The 20,366-nt window shown below is 48.0% G+C and overlaps 1 protein-coding gene across 1 annotated transcript in view; it reads left to right on the top strand.

Moving 5' to 3' along the window:
* The first annotated feature begins 18,611 nt into the window (after positions 1-18,611).
* LOC144164341 (5'-nucleotidase domain-containing protein 1-like) overlaps positions 18,612-20,366 on the top strand; it is a 40,532-nt gene continuing 38,777 nt past the window's right edge. Inside the window, exon 1 of the mRNA XM_077694849.1 lies at positions 18,612-18,672. Within this exon, the coding sequence (XP_077550975.1) occupies positions 18,662-18,672 (11 nt within the window). The 5' untranslated portion in view covers positions 18,612-18,661. The remainder of the gene's footprint in view (positions 18,673-20,366) is intronic.

Raw genomic sequence — 20,366 nt, forward strand, 5'->3', positions numbered from 1 at the left:
TGACGCCCCAATGTTCTGGGTACCGAGAGCGCTGCAGAAAGCCTTGCGAACCTATAGGAAACAACACATTTCGCTGAGAAACCCAGGTTCTTTGTTGGGGATAACAATAGAGTGGAAGCAAGCGCTTGCATGCCTCAATATATGCATTTCGAAAGCCTAAATTACATCTCGCGTGAAATTGCCTCAGCAGTTTTGATAATAACGGTGTGGTGAAAGAAGAGGAAACACCCACACGTCGAGCAATGGAGTGAAAGAAAGAAATGGCGCAGGTTTTAGTTGGCGTGTTTTCTCAACCTGTGGTTGAGGTGCTTTCCGACTTGTGTGTAGCATGTTTCATCTGTCCAAAAAACTTCTTACACCACGCATTTTCGGCCTATAAAATATGCTTTCCGGTGTTTTAAGTGCGATGCACTTCTTAAGCGACCCTGAACCTGCGTCCACCGGCGATGTCCGCATAGCATACCCACGTGGGGGATTGGCCAGGAATCTCCTCGTCTTCCTTGGCAACGGGGGGAGATGGGCGCGCGCTGCCTGGCCGCTGACATGGCACATACCCACGTGGGGGATTGGCCAGGAATCGGGCGTGAGAAGGGCTAATGCACCCGCTTAAAGGAGTACTGACACGAAATTTCAAAGCTGAGATCCGCTCTAGCAATCAAGTACAACGACAACACAAATAGGTGTCTGTGAATAAATGCATCTTTCTTTCTTTGTAGTTGTGTGTGTGTGTGTGTGATCTCTCTTTCGCGAACATTACCGAACCGCGCAAATTCAACTCGTGCATTCGCACTTTCACATTCTTCCCCTCGGGGAAATGCGGGGAATTTTTTTTTGTTATAATTCTGTTCCTGAGTCGTCTCCAAACCACTCGTTCCGCAAAGCCTAATTGGGCGTCTCTGCGTCGAGCATTTTTCAAGTTGTGTTGCCCCCATGAATATATCGCAGACAGTGAGTTTTGTGGTTGAAGTCCGGGAAGTTACTTCACACCGATGCGTATTCGTGCATATTAGAAGGCGGCCTTGTGCGACGGGGCCAGCGAGGCTGTTGACCAAGCGTGAGGGTTCAGCAGTTCGGCGCCAACTCAGATTCGCACTTTTTCGCTTCATAGATGGCATCACGTACTGCCCCCAAAAAGCTGCGTCAGGTAGTTGCAATCTAGCAGTGTAAAAACAACCAGGACACCGAAGCACGCTTTATTCCGCCGCACGAAAGGAAATATAGCTCCGATGACGGCATGCATCGGTCGTGCGATGACACGAGCGTTCCCTGATACGACCGAAGATCGTGGCCAAGAATGTCAGATATCAGTACGGAATGAATACCGGCATGACTTGGCCCAGATGTTTCTTTTTGCGTTTTTGCATGCTGTTGTTTTTTCTGGAGAACACGAAGTCGGCGACTTGCAAAGAGGGCGAGGAGGGTGCTTCTCGTGGTGCGAATGAAAAGATACATTCATTTCCTCCGACCCCCAGATAAGGCCACAGCGTCTAAGGCGGCGACAGAAAATGTATTTAGAGGTCTTCTAAATTTTTGGTATCAATCTACGCGCACAGGTAAGAACACAGAAATACGACAGCGCGTATACACAATTCACTTTCGCGCCAGCATAAACGGCGGCGGTTACATGGCTCCGACCGACAGAAGAGCATTGCAGCGAGCTACGGAAGCGGCAAGGAGTGCGTGTGGACCTACTGGGCTGCAGGCTTCCCTCAGCATTCGTTGTCGATCCTGCCGTTTGCGGATAGAAGCTTGGTTCGCTGCGCTTCTGTGGAAGCCACGAAACGTGACTTCTTCAAGGAGAATTCTATCCCACTTATGCGTGTTAAATTACTGCAGCGACGATTGCGAGTGTTACGCATGAAGAAAATCGCACCAATGTCAGAGCAGAAACTGAAAACACATCTCTTACGGGCGAGCAAATCACGCTGTGCGGCGTTGTGCCGGCAATAACTGCAGCTTTATCAGCCCTTCTAGGTGAAGAAGGGTGCCTAAAGTTGTCACCCGCTGCGCTTTTAACGTGCAAATATATTTGTACTCTGAGCGAATTTCTTCCTTAATATTTTCCGCAGCCGAGATAACATCATTTATAACATTTCTCGAATAGTGGAACAGCTTAGTTGGAATTTATTACCGCTGTATTGCTTTTGAAAAGTTTCGTGCAATGCGACATGGGATTTGAAGTAAGAGCACACGATTGTACGTAGTATCGACGAGATAACATTTTGTCATCAAAAATCAGTAAACAAGAAGAACTATCACTTTCCCGATCACACTATTATGCAAGCGGTTAAGCCCAATCTAAGCTACGCACATAGTGGTTCGAACGGTAGTAATTGTGGTCATTGCTGCGACGACTTGCGAGTTCTTGGACAATTCAATTTGGCTAGCTGCCTGGTGTCTTTAGCATGAAAGTGAAACGGGAAACGGGGTGTTGCGGATGGGATCCAGCCATGGCTCTGCTTTGAACGCTCTTTTATGACCTGTTCTTGCTCTACGTAACAATGGTGATTTCTCTCTTAGCTCGTTCTTTTTGTTCTTTTCCGCGATATGTGTTTGGTGTACCAAGATGTTCTATTTAGACGGCTTTAAACCCTACGCAGCGCACTTATTTGAGGGGTTTTGTGGTATTGTTTATTTTTGTAAAGAAATATAACAAATTATTGTGGCCATAAATATTACGGAACGACGAAAGCGCACGTAACAAGTACAATGCGTAGGTTACAGCTTAGGTAAACGTTACCGTAACGCTAAAGTCATATGTTATACATTGAGCTAAATGTGAATAACGAAATGTGATGACGGTTTACTTAAATTATCGCACGTTTTTTCTCAATTTTTCATAATACGTCAACACTGCGTAAATTGAGTAGTATTCGTACGTACGTATGTGCATACGCAGGTATGTATACATGTATGTATGTATGTATGTATGTATGTATGTATGTATGAATGAATGAATGAATGAATGAATGAATGAATGAATGAATGAATGAATGAATGAATGATCAGCCTATCAGGGGCGTTGGCCGTGGAAGTCCAACTGCTTTTATATTGCTCCGTCCGAATAACTCATTTACGCTTAATTTCTTTATTTCATTCTTTCATAGCGCTAGCGGTCTTCTGCTTTTTCTATTCTCATTTCAGGGTAGTCATTCGTTACCACGGTGGTCCAACGGTTATCCGTTTGGGCCAAAACATGCCCTCCCTTAGTTCACTTTCAGTGGTATATCTCCTCTCCCCCTCCCCCCTCCTCCCCTCCCCCCCCCCCCCCCCCCCCCAGTAACACAGTAACCCAAGACGCTCATTCTCAATATCAGAGCGCTTTTTTTATCATTATTGTATCGGTGGCCACATGAGCCGACCGAAGATTGTTTTGACGAAATAACTCCCTGACTGGGAACTTTGTAACCTAGAAATCCGGCTATCAGATGCTTTTCGGCTGTTCAGGTGCCCCTTGCCTCTGTTCGGGCCGAAGATAAAGCCCGGCGTGCGTGTGGCATGTACAGCTCCGAGTGACATGAGCCTGAGGGCGCAGCTTCGCGGCGCTCAGCTTCCGCCCGGAGCACTTTACGCACATCTGGTGAGCTTAGGTTCTGAGCGCTGTACCTCTGCCCGCAGTTACAATTTCGGAAATGTAATAATCGATACGAGATGGACTCATGATCCTCTACAAGTTAATCATTACAATCAAGCACCTAACTTAGGATAATTGAAACGGTGATTAACCAAGTTAAGTTACTTATTTCCATAAATAGCACTTGGCACCTACCACGGCCCCTGATCACTTGGCGCAGGAAAAACAGCTTTACTTCCAAAACCAATTTTTTTAAAATTAATTAGTCTCGATGAAACACCCCTTATACCCACACATTTATTTTACCCAGTTTTGATTTACTACCCTTGCTTATGTGTTGTCTCTGTATGCCCTATATTCCTCATTTACCCAGTGCCTCACCCGAGAAGGCACACCACTGTTGGTGAACGCTTCAAATAAATAAATAAAACAGTGCGTGGTTGCACGCCTTGGCGGCCGTGAACGTAGCCGTCTTCCTAAATAAACCAAACATTCATGAAAACGGAAGAATTCAGCTAACAAAGATTTTGCCCGTATGTGTGATCATTTATGAATAGTTTTGGGCACTTTTTGTGCTGCGAAAGAGAAGCTTCAATGTTAATACGTACAGACAACGTGAAGAACAATGAATGCTCAATTGTGCACTATTCGAAATGGACATGTCCAAAAAATGTTTAAAGCAATTGGTAAAAATTAACCTCCAGCAATGACCCCATTAATTACCAGAAAAAAAGGCCAAAAACAAGAGTGAAAAGTTGGGCTCATCAAAACATCAGTTTGAAAGAAACCAGCGCATCAGGCGGAACACGAAGAGAACTTGACAAACACTTGCGCAAGTGTTTTTTATACTTCTCTTTCCGTCCTGTCTGATGCGCTCTTGCTTTCTTTCGAACCATTGAAAAACCCACGCAGATTAATTGAATGCCTGCCACGAAAGCAAGATTTCTTTCACTTCCTGAAACTACCTTTCAACGTTCCGTTAACAACGTTTAAAGAAAAAAAATAAACCTTTTACTGTAACAGATGACGCGAACTGGGCAGTCTCACGCATTGTCCAAGTCTACATGACCCAGCGTTATCAATAGTCGCAGCGTTCACGTGGCTGCGACAGACGCGCGTCGCAGCCAGCTGAGGCAGCGGCGAGATAACGAATATGCGCCTGCTGACGCTGCGACTACAAGGCGACTTCCGAACGTGGTGTACCATGTACGGGCATGAGGTCAACGCGGCCTGGACTGAGCTCTGTGCGCTTTAAAAAAATTGAAATTTTGGGACTATAACACGCTGCAGCCACACCTGGGATATAAGCGCGCGATAGTGGGGGGCTCCGGATGAATCACAACCACTTGCAGATCGTTCTGTGAAATCTCGACACAGGGACGTTGTTCATTCTCGCCTCCATCTGAAGAGCGGCTGGGATGGCACCCGCATCTTCGCTGCGCTTTTGTCGCAGCCACGCAGTGACTGGTATTTGGACATATTAGTTTAGGCTGTCCGGTTGTGCACGGGTACTGCAGGGTTGCTATGGGAACCTTCCCGAGTGCTTGCTTTGCGCTTTTTTAAATCGCTAAATTTTGATTGATTGTAGGGTTTTATCGCGCCGACGCAACGCAGGCGATGAGGTGCGCCGCAGTGAGGGCTCCTGATAAATTTTGATCGCCTGGGGATCTTTAACGTGCACCGAAATCTCGTACACACGGGCGTTTTCGCTTTTCGCCTCCATCAGAAAAGCTCAGAACCCGCGACCTCGTGCTCAGCAGCGCAACGCCTTAGCCACTAAGCCACCGCGGCGGGTAAATTGCTAAATTTTGCGTTGCCGTTGTGTGATGACTGTAGCCTGGGTAGTTGTGTTTTTGCTGCCCGCAACCCTGAAATCACGGCGGTGTACCACTGAGCAAGGGACGTCGCTATTCCTGTACACACGGGTGGTGCGCCTTAGCCACACTGCATAACGTATAGTTCCCCGAAGTGGGACGGGCGTGCTGCGTATCTTTCCATGAAGTATTTCAAGGTACAGGCAAGGCACGGAATTTGCTATGGAACTGATCAAGAATCTTTGAGTAGCATTCTGATTTATTCCGGACCGCAACGGTTATTCGTGAGTTATATGGCCGTGGCAAACTGATTTCGCAATTCTAAAAGAAAAGTGTGAAGAATCTGCAGAAAATACAATGCAAGATAATAAATTGCATGAAATCGCGATGCTACTTTGGCGTCAAATTTTCCTGGCATGCTTGCACCCCGAGTTACTTTGTATCAAAATAACTCACGGAACAGCAAGTAACATCAAAGAGCTCTGGATTGCACCTACGTGTGCCTTCGTGTTCGTGTGTGTGCGTGCGTGCGTGCTTGTGTGTGTGTGTGTGTGTGTGTGTGTGTGTGTGTGTGTGTGTGTGTGTGTGTGTGTGTGTGTGTGTGTGTGTGTGTGTGTGTGTGTGTGTGTGTGTGTGTGTGTGTGTGTGTGTGTGTGTGTGTGTGTGTGTGTGTGTGTGTGTGTGTGTGTGTGTGCGTGCGTGCGTGCGTGCGTGCGTGCGTGCGTGCGTGCGTGCGTGCGTGCGTGCGTGCGTGCGTGCGTGCGTGCGTGCGTGCGTGCGTGCGTGCGTGCGTGCGTGCGTGCGTGCGTGCGTGCGTGCGTGCGTGCGTGCGTGCGTGCGTGCGTGCGTGCGTGCGTGTCTCTGTGTGTGTGAGAGCGATAATTGTGAAGCGTGCCACCGGAATATGGGTGCGTCATCGTACAATTATCAGGTACAGGCCCGCCCTGTAAGCTGGATGTTGTCAGATTGTCAGATTCACGTGTGTGGTACAGATGTATTTACAAATGTATTTACTGTGGGCGGAATTATTGAAACGGGCTAAAAATCTGAATGTTTACGGGTACTGAATCTCGCCGCCCCAAGTGCGGATGAAATGCAGAGAGTAAGCGATAAAAAAAAAACATCGAAGAGCTGTGCATGGGGGCATGCACAAAATAAGAAGCAATGTGTGATACCTCAAAAAAAAAAAATAAAACAAACAAGTCCACTTATTTTACGTGAAGGCGAAATCATCTCTCTGAGCAGGACATGCCTGGCTTCCCAAATCCCTAGTTTAACATACAGCGTAAATTAAACATCCATGTGTGTGACCAGAAATAGAGTGAAAAAAAAGGGAAAAAGGGAAATATAATATGGAATAGCTCCAACCTGTTTCATCCAAAATACAATTTAAGGATTTTTCTCATAAAAGTGTTAAGACGACGATAGTATCATTTATGTAGCTGTAAAAGGACAGAACCTCGCTGAGTTATTACAAGCTATGGCGCCAGCATGATGGGCGGGACAAGATCAAGCAAGTCACCGTCGTGGCCTGCCGGTGGTTGGTCTATATCGGTCGTCTGTAACAAAAATGCGCCGAGCATGCTCCAATGGAATATAAATGAAAGCAAATGAACCAAGTACCCACCAAAGAGCATTTTAACAAATGCGAATCACTCAAATCTTTATTTCAGCATCAACAACACCGATTCTGGATGTTGGGGGGGGGGGGGGCGGTTAAAATCTTAAAGCCGTTAATCGGTTCGACGACAAAAGTGCCGCAAAACAAGGCAAGTGCTGTTGTAGCCAACCCACTAGACACATGAATGCATACCAGTTACAGCAGAGTAGTGGTTTTGACGAGTTGGTACATAACGACGTGTGGAAGCGCAGCACAAGACGAGGGAAAAGAACACTGAGAAGACACACTGTGCGATGTGCGTCTTCGGCATTTTTGTCCCTCGTCTTGTGCTGCGCTTCAACACGTTGATACAAGTTACAATTACATACAAGCGGCACATTCGCTTTAAAATACGTATTATGCGCTGATACTAGAAAACACATTGTAACGTTCGTGTCTCATTTGTACACAAACTGACCATACTGCGAGAATAAATAAAAGATGTATGTGCGTGCACTGACACAAAAAAAAATAAAAAAAAATCAAGGAAGGCGAACACCGGTGAAGGGCCATTGACGACAAATCGTTTATCCATGCTTTAAAGGGTTCAAAATGAGCGATGAACCCTAAACGTAATAAAAAGAACGGAAATAAAAACAGTCACTATTAAACAAAGACCGCGCTACCAGGGATGGAAAAGAAGATGAAAGAAGCAAACGGAAAAAAAACAGAAAAATCATATTTCGTTCTTTCAAAGACTAAGCTAAACTTCCGAGCGTGGCTTTCTTATCTCTACGCTGTATCAGTGCATCTTACAGCACACAGTGAATTTCTTTGCCTTGGGGACTGAAAATCGAGCGGTTGAAGGAGGATTTTGGAAGAAATTTTGGAAGGGCACATTTAAACTGCAGAAAAATTAACGTAAGCCTGAAGAATTTCCATTAATTGCAGTACAAGGAGAGTGATACTTTTGATTTAATATACTTAATTTCAAGTAAGGTGAACATTCTGTGCGCTCGCACAGTTACCTCAGTCTGCAACTTTCAGCAATTTCCGCCTTGAATGGATATAAACAAGGAATCAAGTAATAAAAACATTGCATTTTACGATTTCTATAAAGGCACCCTGACATTTAGGAAGATTGCTACGCTAATTGAACAATACAATAACGTGGTACACCTGCTTCATATTAACGCATTACTCCTCTAACGCACGCGTACGCAGATACAAGTGGCTGCGTAAGCTAAGTCTCCGTTCGCAGGAATGCCGAAGTTGAAGATGAAGAAGAAGCTGTCCCTGTAATCTGAATAACGGGTGCTCCTAAGTGTCTATGCTCATGCTACGCGAAGGAGAGAGAGAGAGAGAGAGAGAGAGAGAGAGAGAGAGAGAGAGAGAGAGAGAGAGAGGAGAAGGAGGAGCAGCAGGCGCCGAAAGAGGAGGCAAAACGTTTTAATGAGCAAACAGAAAAATAAAGAAGTCAGGTGGCGTTTCCCGTTCAGGAAGCCCCACTAAAGTTTTTTTAGCCGCTCAAGTGCGAAACCACCCCCTTGCCCTCTTCCCCCATTCGAGCCTGCAAGAAAAATATTATTCCCGCATTTTTGCACCGTGACACCACCATTATGCAATTTACACAAGCAACAGCTTTATCGGCAAGATTTGAGGTCGCGTCACTTCGAGTAAGCGCTTCGTCCTTGCTACGGCTCAGAGTTTAATAATAAAAAAACTAAACAGCATTACTGCCGAATCAAGCCGTCGTTCGGTGAAAAAGCAAAATATTCACCGCTTCGACCAACGCCATCGGTCTAACCGTGCTCTTCCCCGCGCGCTGATAAGCGTGGAACCCGGCTCGCAAGAGATGACGCTGCAATGCATAGTTGCAATCAAAGCGGTGGTGCCACTCGCAAGAGTGACGGCAAACTTTTCTTCGCTCTTTCGCGCGCATGCCGCATAAGCCAAAAGTCCGGCTATCTGCGCAGTAACATAGCAAGACCGCAGCGTGTACGCAGGGAGTGGTAGAGCCTAATAATGTTTCCTCCTGATTACGAAAGACGGAGCCACCAACAAGAGTGGGAAATTTGATTGCGAGCGTTCTCGAGCTGCGGAACTTTCAGAAAGCCTAGCGCTAAAACTATTCGCCTCAGAAGAATTCTACCGGCATGTATGCAATCAGAAGAGCCTAAGGGAGGGAATGTTGCGAACAGAATTTCGATATTGGGAGATTTTTTTCAATGCGACGTGCAGAAACACAGGCACCCCGAAAACCCATGTTTTTGCTCATATTTCTTACTCGTTTGTAAAAAAAACTAGATCCCAGTTTAAAAATCTGTCCGCAACATTCCCCCCGTTTTTGAAAGCGGAAAAAGTTGATACGAACCCCATAGGGTTAGGAGAAATATTAGGCGCCCTATAGCTTCTGAAAGTGTCCATGTATTGTCTACGGGAGGCCGGCACTGCTGAACCCTCTTAAGAAGCGCTCAACCTGGCACTCAAAGCCTGCAGAGATTAGAAGCAAGAAGGATTGCTATGTGACGTCATGCGCCTAACGAAACTCGGAAACTGTGTCAGAGCAGTATTTCACGTGTGAGTACACGTGTACAAGAAAATATAGCCTGCATTTGAAGTTCGCTCAATGGGTTAATGGGTTTTATAAGTAGGTTCTTCAAGGAGTTATATTTTTAAACTAACGCTTTTTATTTGGTTCTTTCTGCGTATTCGACTTAACTGGACATTGTGCTCGTCGCAGATCGACCTCTTTGTATACGCTGGAGTGCAGCAACATATCCTGAACACGCACCTGCACAAATGGAAGCACATAGACACACATTTTAAGCAAAGATGATCTGTCGCCGCCTCTCACGCGAAGCCGATCACTCGTGTATGACACAAACATACACACCACATACATTCCTACGCACCCCCCCCCCCCCCTGCACATCATGTTCCCAATATTACTCAACATACACCTATACTGCATCACCGGCATCATGGTTCAGACGAACTGTCGCCTCCAGACGCCGTTACAAATTGTGTCAAGCGGTGCTTAGTCCCCGCAAAGCTATTATATAGTTGCCTAGAGAACCCGGCGTCCACGGCCATTGTTGGCTGCAGGGGTGCGGGTTGGTGGAGAACGGCCTCGCGAACTGTCGTACACCCTCCTGACCCCCATTACAGTAATCCAGAGACAACTTCGCACTACACGAAGCGGTGCACCGTGCACAAACAACTTTAGATTTAGCTGTGGAACTGTAAATATAAAACAAAGCGATACCAGCCGCGGTGGCTCAGCGTCGTGGCGCTGCTGAGCACGAGGTCGCGGGTTCGATTCCCGGCCGCGGCGGCCGCTTTTCTGATGGAGGCGAAAAGCCAAAATGCCTGTGTGTACGAGATTTCGGCGCACGTTAAAGATCCCCTGGTGGTCAAAATTAATCCGGAGCCCTGCACTATACGGCGCGTCTCATCGCCTGCGTTGCGTCGGCGCGTTAAACCCTACAATCAACCAAACAAAGCGGTACACCACAACACGCACGACGAAAACTAAGAGCTACATACATTCCACTACAAACGGTGTGTCAGAATCGTCCGTTTTTATGCCCAGAAAAGGCACACTTTTATTAGAAACAACACTTCGATGCTCGATTATATGTACAGCCGGTAAAAGGCTTGTCTATAACACAGCTTTCGTACTCTCAGCCCTGTCCTGCCCCGCCGGGGCGGGATTTCAATAAAACTACTGTGGAATTCTGAAGTCTTAGCCCTTCGCTTTTGCCTCCGACATGTTTGAAACGAGTATGTTTTGGCAGTTTTCGGATGTAGCTGGTTGAAGTTGAAATCGCTGTTATAGACAAGCGTTTTACCGACTGTACTTGTATACATATGTCACATTAAATATGCGCACGGCTACCCGCAAGCTATGGAATTATGATGTACGAGCCGTACCACCAGTGGTATGGTATAGGCGACCATCTGCACGAGTAACCGAGGTTAGCTGCGAGAAGTATCGGTACAAGTGCAGTACTTCGAACTGCATGTGCGAAGTGTTGTCGCCTATTATATGAGTCAACCTGTGTACATCTAGCGTTATCATTCCGATTCATTTCTGTCGGCGTGATGCCGCAACGCTTGCGTACTCAGTGGCGCGGCACTCACATTTCTCAATATGGAAGGATGGATCAAAACATTATCACCCACTGTACAGAATTGATCCTGCCTGCACTTTCCGAATGCCGTGTGGCATAGGAAAACGCGACGAAGGAGTTGTTCACCGCTTCTACAGGCCACTACTTGCACAAGACGCGCCGAGTTGCCTCCCCTCACTGTCACGCTTGCAGTGTTAGTGAGGACATATAACATGTACTGTGTGTAAGACCCCGCTGACACCCCACGGCAAACCTTGAAAAAACTTCGAGACTGCGTGCCGATGCACCACTGAAACTTTACAACGTCGCGGTCCATGGTACTCCACTGCCACGGCAACACGAAGCACAAGGGCCTTGGTGACATTTCTCCGTGACTCCGGCCTGAACGAAACCCTGTTAACGTTTGCTTTAACTTTACTACTGTGCGTGTGCTGTGTGTGTGCGCGTTTCTGTGTTGGTCGGTTTCTGTGTGCTTATTTGCATTTGTTAGTGTTTGTGCGAGTTTTTGTGTGTTCGCTTCCTTCGTTCATTTTCACCCCTCGCATGTTCATATGGTGTAGCAAGCCAAGCTCGCTGCCAGGCTGACTTCCCTTCATCATTAAAGGCATGCCTCCCTCATCCCATACTAGAACGCCTATTGTTATTGAGTTAGGTAGAGATGGCGCATGTCGGCAACGTTTTCGCGCCCATCTGTAACAGAGTGAGCGATGCAAAAGCACAGGAAGACAGAGTAGAGAGAGTGCGTAGAGAGAGCTGCCTTCGAGAGGGGAGAGAGCGACCGCAAAGACTACAAGTCGAAGCGCGGCTCGCCAGCTGCCTCTGCCTCGACAGGTCGCGCGACTCCCATCACCGCTCCAAGGCGTTGATAATAAAGTATGGAGCCAGCGCGGGCAGCCTTTAAAACAGGAAGGAATTTGAAAGGGAATGCCGGTACTGATAGGACACACCAGGAGCGGAGGCAGCCAACGCTAGAGCGTGCAAACACAACCACCGAGGCGTTTAGATGCGAAAATAATAGTTTCCAGGGTGTACAACGGACGCGTCAGGAAGGTCGCGTTGCGGACTGCTAAAGCCGGAGCGAGGCGTGCGCGTACCGCCGGTCCTAGGGTGCCTCGATAGAGGCGCCGGGCGGACGCGTGAATCGAGGCACCCTAGCCGGACCTAAAGTTCGCGAAGGAGACGGGCGAGATGGCCATGCACTCCTAAAGGTACACGAATTGATCCTCAATCAGGTGGCTAAATCGTTTAGTAGCGTCCGCGTACTTCTCCATTTCGCCGACCCCGCGAGACATATCGTACACCGTTGTACCAGAAGGACTGTGGTTGTACTTCCCGAGTCGTACTTCGCGGCCGTCAAGTATGCTATATACACCCGCGGATGACGTGGTTCCCTCCTGCTTATCAGCGCTCTATTCGCAGCAGCTGAGGCGGCTTTTGCCTCCCTCGTAATCGGCGATTGCAAGCTGGAGGCTGGAGGCTCGACCGTTATCAGATCGCCGCTGTCCTTTGCACAACACAAGGCTAGCCCTTCCCACACGAGCCTTCCGCGTGCCTGTTGCGTAGGTGCGCTGCCCCCCGCTGCGTCAGCCAATGAGCGTACCTGAAAAAGCGTAGCGGGAGCCGCCGGTGCTGTGCAATCGGCGCGATTACCAAACATTTATAGCTGCTGTCTCTACGTGTCGCGAGTACAGCTTTCAGTCAGCTCAAAGGTAATTCTTCCGGCATCTAACCACACAGTCTGCACGGCTTCGGCTGGGGGTAAGCAGACGTATGCCTTGATTTTTTTCTACGCTAACCACACCATGGCGAGCCGCGGCAGCTTTTTTGCCTCTATTCTCGTTTTAAGTGCAGAACACTTCAGGGGCTTGCCTTGTCGTCGTAACCACACGTCGTAGCGGCTGTCGTCACCGCGTAACTTCAAGGCTTCGAAAGCAGAGCGGTGTATATAGTCTCAAACGTTCGAAACTCGTGAGCCGCTGGCGCTTGTCATACATCTCCTCGTTGTTTAGCGCAAAGAAAACTGTATGTGCATTTGAGGCAAAATATACGTAATTAACAGGAAACGCCCGTGTTCATTTTGTTAGGAATGCTCATTGGGTTGGTTTTTGCGATGTAAGCGAAAAAAAGTGGCAGTGCAACGCCGGCACGTGCGGGAGGAAAAGCAAGCACAAAAAGAACAGAACTCCGCTGGCGCAGTTTCAGGCAGGGGGCGCGCGACCAATGCGAAGGCGGGAAATTTGAAATGCGTTGGGTGGTAGCAGTCACGGCATAACGCCGCTACGGCCCATTATGACGAACCACTGCTCTGCACTTCCGACAGCTATCACATTGACTGGAACGGCTTTAAGTTTTTATTTTCAGCGTCGCTTTTTCGGGGCCGAATGCTGTACACTGGATTCGTATCTCTCCCCTCCCCCCCCCCCCCCCCCCCCCCGCAAAAAAAAAATAAAAATAAAAAAGCCTGTTGTACGGTGTTCCTATGTGCCAGGGTGGTTCGAACAAAAGCGACGACGAAGTCGCTTCAGCACGCGAACCGTCCACGCGCATGCAGTTTTCGGAAGCAGTGGTGGCAAGACCGTGTGAATGCCATTGACGTGCTGAGTCCTCCCGGTCTAGGCGAGCACGTCATGGAAAACTATACTTGTGAACACCAGCCAGCCTCGCCTGCGTGGTTCTTCTAGGGCACAAGCCCTTGCGTTGCAATACCGAGTTTTCAACACGATATATACAGGGCAAACAACTTCACAGCGCCTAACACTAGTGGCGCTGTTCATTAATGTCGAATTGGGTACAGATAATGGCAGTGAAAAAAAAAACCCTGGAGACTTATACCAGAGAGAAACTAGAAATCACGAAAGAAGGTTTCTTATGGCAATACGCGAGGCAGTGCATTGCTCTTTGAAGCTCGGGGTGTCTGAGAACACGGGCATACAGGGCTAACTACAGGCAACAGGACGAAACTTGTGTATCTGCGGCAGGATGGGGTTCCGTAGAGCATATTGTCATAGACTGCAAACAGATACGATCGCAGCGGGACAATGGGGAAGCGACGTGCGACGTTGACGGCGGCTTTGGGATTCGGTGTGAGGGGGAGCCTCAGCTTCAGGGCCATAGAGGTGACGAAGAGGCAGCTACAGACTAGTGGTGGTGGAAGAAAAGTGGGGAAGAGAGTGAGACGTAGGAAGAGTGATATACCAAATAGAATTAGAACAGGAGGGAAGGGGGAGGTAAACACGGGTGCAAGGGCAGGAGGGTGGGGGGAAGCGATGGGGGTTTAAAACCTGGGGAGAGAGGATAACCCGTTAGGTTAGCTAAGGATAGGGCCAACAAGTATAACACAGGCTCAGCAAGATTTGTTGACGGGCTAGTTGGCCTGATACTTGAAACGCCATGAGGATTGCGCGGAACGACAACACAATGAGGAAACAACAGGACGAGCGCAACTAACAGTTGTTAGTTGCGCTCGTCCTGTTGTTTCCTCATTGTGTTGTCGTTCCGCGCAATCCTCATGGCGTTTCAAATAACACAGGCAAGTCGGTTGGTGACACCCGACGTCCCGATACAAAGGGAGGGCCTCTAATCATCATCATCGACACTGTTTAGCGCAAAGGAGAGCTCGGCACATTTCGGGGGAGCGGCGCTCTTTCGCTGCTCAATGCAGACACTCCAGCAGTTTTTGCGGGGAAAGCCTAAGAGCTCCATGATTCAACCACGCGCTTTGTGAAGTAAAAAAAGTTGAAGCTGTGATCGGAGCGAGCCCTCCCGAGAGCGGAAGTGTTTATTGAACGGGTAGTGTTTACATGGCGAAGTTTTGCAGGTCACAGGTTTCGCCGGGGAGGGGACGAGAGAGGAGAAATGAAACAAAAATGGGGCCGTGAACGCAAAATGCAAAATAACTAGCCTTCGGTAATTCCCAAAGCTCCCTTCCAAACACCAAGGGTGTTTTCTTTAACCGAAGAAGAAACGCAAGAAATGTTGACGAACTTTCTTTAATGAAACCAAATACTAATAGCAGGTGCAACACATGAAATCGCGAATGACACAAAACCCGTCTTTTCGTACAACAGAGAGTGTTATTTAGTCTTTAAAAAAATGAACTCCCATATTTAGCCATAAAAAAAGCACTAAAGACAGGAAATATGCTAAAAGGTTGAAAGAACATGCCAAGTCCTATTTTTCCAGTACTTTATCCCTGAACCTTTTTGGCGGTTTTGTCTCTTTAAGAGCTGCTTTCTTTTCGTTAAATATAATTCACTTACTGGCTCAACCTACATTTGTTCTGCTACTGTTGTAACGGATGTCGGGGCTGCTGTAAACAAAATAAAGGCCTTTCTTCTAAAAACATATTTATCGCTTACTAACGCTAAATTTCACATTTCAACTTTGTGTCATTTAATATATCTTTGCATACAGAATTAGAGCGAGAGGAGCAGTGTAACTGGGAGCAGAGTCGCATTGGTATGTCTGCGCACACTAGCGACACCTATTTTAAAATGTAAACCAGAGGTGCCAGCCATTATACAATGGCGGAGCGTAATGCGCATTCAGGAAAACAGTGACTTTTCATAAAGTTATACTAGGTGACCAAACCGTATAATAACCCTGTCAGACGGCAGATTTACTTACATTTAGAGCAAATGTCATTTGCTCTAAATGTCATTAGTTCGGTGCTAATTCCGAATGACATTCGAGCCGAATCAATATTCTTCACAGCACTGGCGTGTCGCTACACGAAAGAGTTCAGTAATTAACCAAAGAACACTGTTTCTAGAATCTGTCAGTCAACCTATGTTTTTCCCTTCACATTGTCTTTCAAGTAAACAAAGACAAATAAGTACTTATAAAAAAAACATCGCCCCCCAATGCGCGCGCTACCCTGATATGGATTTTTAAATGCAGAGCATTTCTTTAGCTCATGATGTCACCCGTTCTAGTTATCCGTAGTAGTCCGCCCCCCTCCCCCTACACTATATAAAAAAAATCCGTAGTAGTCCGCTCCCTCCCCCTACACTATATAAAAAAAATACTTACCGGCGCCTGGTTTCGATCCCACGACCCTGCGGGCGGAACGCAAGGTACATGGTGCTCTACCCACTGCGCCACAAAGCCGACATAGAATGGAGGGCTACGAACGCGCCTTATATCCTTGACTCATTCAAACTACGTCAAGAAGCTGCTGATACAACGCATTCACTACCTGTGGGCGGAACGCGAGGTACATGGTGCTCTTCCCACTGCGCCACAATAATCATACCCACCTGCTAATAAATGATGTCACGTGACCTCGTAATTACGTCTCCTCATTTCATTACAATACAACAACCAACAGCAACAAGCGCAACAACATTAACGTAACGCAAACTACTTAACGTCGTGCGCCCCCGGAAATGCTCTGCATTTGATCGTGCCCCTCGTGAGGGGGATGTTTAGTTTCCTGCCGCAGCAAGAACCAGGCGGCCTCCTGCGCAGACATTTCCACGCCCTTGAGCACGTTCACTTGCAGCTTGCGGAGCAGTTCCTTGTAGTCGTCGTTGGGGTTCTCCTTGAGCATTTTTTTCACAGCAGGCGAACTTCGCTTCAGCGCAGGCACATTGCGCAGCCCTTGTTGCCCCGGACACACTACAAAAGCAAGAGCCAAAATTCCTCTCGCTCTCTTTAGCCCCACAACCAGCCGACAGCGGCAAGAGCAGTGCCCCTGCTCGACCGCGCGCCTGCCCCGCCCACGGTCGCCGTGGCCCACAAAATTTTGACAAAGACTGTACATCTGAGTCGGCTACTTCTCGGCCCCTTAAATGGGCTCCCATCAGGCTCGAGAGAGCTGGCTCAGTGTCTGCAAATTAACGCCTCGCCTGCCGCACATTCCCGCTGGCTGCTTTCGGTCTTTCCGACCCTGAAGAACGCACATGGCGCCTCACTAAAGCGACCACTTTGCACTGTTGCGCCAGACCCCACCTTATTCACTTCCCCCTGCATCAATCTCCCAACTGCACTGCATGTGACTTGGGGGACATTCTCCACTATATACCACGTGGGCATGTCCGAGAGATTCTTTTCCATTAATCGTAACAGCACCAACAACGGGAGGCGGCGCTGGGTGGCCCAGGTCTGAGGATTCAGGAAAGTGTGAGTGAAATGGCTGCATTGGTCACCGGCAGGCTGCAACCCCCTCCCCCCCCCCCCACACACACACACACGTACTCCTAACCACGCTATTCATAATTGCATATGTATATTTAACAAACAAAAATGAATTAGTTGCTCCGGTCGCTCCCGTGATGACAGTTTTCTACCATACCCCCGCGGTGACTCAGCTGCCAGCCGAGGCTTCTTATGCTGAGCCCGCGTACTACCTTGATCGCAGTTATAGGGTGAACACGGCAGCGCGTGTCATTCCGTGCGCGTTCTGGGTAACTTCGCACGCGCATCACATAGCCTCGTTGCAAACAAACTGCGCATGCGTGCCAAGTTACCCCGGACGGCCGACAGGCGGCTCCCGCGCACGGAATGACACGCGCTCCCGTGTACACCCTAACTGCGATCAAGATAGTACGCGGGTTTGACTCCTGGCCGCGGTGGTTGCTTTTCTGACGGATGCGAAAAGCGCAAACGCCCGTGTGTAGGAGGCATTTGTGCGCACGTTCAAGATCCCCTGCTGGCGGAAATTGATCTGGAACCATCTAGCACGGCCAGCCTCGTATAGTGCAGGTAGCGCAGTGGGAAGAGCGCATCGTACCTCCCGTTGCGGCCAGAGGGTCGTGAGATTGAAACCGGGCGCCGCTAACAATTTTTTTTATAGTGTAGGGGGAGAGGTGCTGACAACGGTCGGACGCCGGACATAGCCCCGAGCAAGAGATGCTTTGCATCTTATCAGCCTTGGAGCGTCAACCCACCCAAATTTGCCTGTTTTCTGCTTCCCGTGTTTCTTGATTGGCTTAGTTCAAGGTTGACTCCACGCGGAAAACTCGCATAGGTTATCTAGAATTGCGCTTTATTATACTTCGCCGGCCATTATCGGCGACTATCTTTACGAGGCTGCGTAAACCGGCCCTTCACACCACCAAAACAAGCCAGCGCTCAGGAGACAAAAAAGGATGCTACACACACACACATCACGCCTTCACATCATCCCAGAAAACCTATGAGAGATCACGTTAACTAGCTTTTGTGAATGCGTCGAACATAATCTCCATGTAACCACTACGCGTCCTTCCGTTAGTCTTGAGAAATGTCACTAAAAAGCTTTTTTTTACCTTGCGCTGCCGTGATTGAGAGACAAAAAAAAAAGTGTACACCGAGCAGAAAGCGAAGTGTGAACGCATCAAAAAAAAAAGAGTTGAATTTTGCAAAAATGGGTGCTGAGCTCATTTTACTCGGTGATCCGGAGTAATATTTTTAATTCCTTTCAAGTAGAAATTCAATTCTCCGCGTTCTCGCTCTGTGTGCGCGCTCGGTGTTCTGTACATGCATGCATTTTTTTTTCGTGCAGGTCTCCCTTCTACGCCAACGAGGCCTTGGTTGCGTTCTCCTTGTCCTCAACATGACTATATTGTAAGCTAAGTAGAATTAGTTACTCATCATCCAGGTCATATTAGCTACTTTATTCTTTACGTATGTTGGGCCTGTCATTTTGTGGTAAAGTACAGCGTCTCCTATTACTATACTGATTTTTTTTAAAGCGAAGCTTACTTTGTGCCCTTGATCGCAACACCATAATGCACTGCAGGAAAGCCAACTTTACGCAATAGGTTTCACAAAACGATGATGATGATATAAGCGAAGGCACATCCAGTGCCTCAATAAAAAATGTTTCCCGCGGTCGAAATCAAACCTGGTTCCTTCGCGTTGTGAAGCCGAGGTCTATCCGACTGCGCCATTCCGCCACGATCGACGCTATTTGGATTTTAGACGTTGACTTTGACTCGGGTTGCTTGAGAGAAAGTTTCACGTTTTCACCATCCTTCTCGTTAGACGAAAGGGGCTTCGGTTTTCTTTTTTTCCTTTAGTGTTACCGCGAGCAGCCCGTCAATATAACTGGGCATGCGCAGGAGTCTTCTTTACTGAGCGTGTGTAGTCATCTCACGTAACAGTAACCCCGACAACGCGGCACCGTCAAGCTATAATAAAGGCCACGCCCCTGAACGAACAAAAAAAAAATCCCGGGCCATCTCCACTAACCTGAAGCCTGGGGAGGGGCGAAGCATGCAGTGTATAAGTGACGCCTTGGCGTTTTTGTCAACGGAGATGAAACAGTTGGGAGGTAGAGGTATACAGTTTTGCTGTAAAAGTCTCTTTGAAGCACGAAGCTCTCTAGCGCGAGGCGTAAGCGAGTGCTTCGGTGTTTTTTTTAGTACGCGTTACGTTCTAGCGCGAGGCGTAAACGAGTTTCCCGATGTTTTAGTAGTGTGACTACATGAGACGACGATTACGACGACGGCAGAAGACGCAGAGAGCCCCAGCCCCTGAGGGGCTTCGCCCCTAAAACAAAATCAGTTGACGATACATAGCTGGATCGTCACCATGGCAACGTCAGCATCGTTGCGAAGGCCCATCTGGCAGCTGTCTGCATTCTGTCGTTACTGGTTCTTCTGTAGCGCTTTGTGTTGACGAATCGACGCGCGGCTCTGCGGAGCGAATTTCTTTTTGCATATTTCATTAATGAAATGAAGAAAAGATGAGAGAAAAGAGTGCCGATACTCTAAAAGCTTTAATTTAGTGATGCTACTTTCCTCTCACGTCTGCTTAGGAACAACTACACGCTGGGATGGAACCAGTATGTTTGCGCTCAGCATCTAACTAATCCGCAGTGACAGCTAGGGTTACTAGACCTTATCTAGTGACACTAAATTTAACCACAACGGTTTATCCCCAGGACTGATGTGCACCAGACATTGTGCTCATCGCGCAAACTGAGAAGTTTTTTGTAACACCAGAGCTGTTTGGGCCGACGCAAATGCGTCTGGCGTAGACAGAACCGCCGAGAGCATATGAGCGCGTGTCTCGCAGCGACCGCCCGGCGTCGTTGTTGTTGTTGTTCCTCTTCTAGTAGCACATACCCATGTGGGGGATTGGCCAAGAAACGGGGTGGCTTTTTTGGGCTAAAGCGCCCACTTCATGGCCCTATATAATCAGCCTTTAGGAATTGGGGAAACGGTTACCGAATTATATAATAGATCTAAAGAAGAATCAGTGAATGATGTCATTTTTGGGAGAAAAACTCCCACCTCCCCTCGTGGGAACCCCTG

The sequence above is a fragment of the Haemaphysalis longicornis genome, unplaced genomic scaffold (assembly GCF_048455015.1).
Source record: "Haemaphysalis longicornis isolate Haplotype H1 unplaced genomic scaffold, Haemaphysalis longicornis Haplotype H1 scaffold_13, whole genome shotgun sequence".
Lineage (NCBI taxonomy): Eukaryota > Metazoa > Arthropoda > Arachnida > Ixodida > Ixodidae > Haemaphysalis > Haemaphysalis longicornis.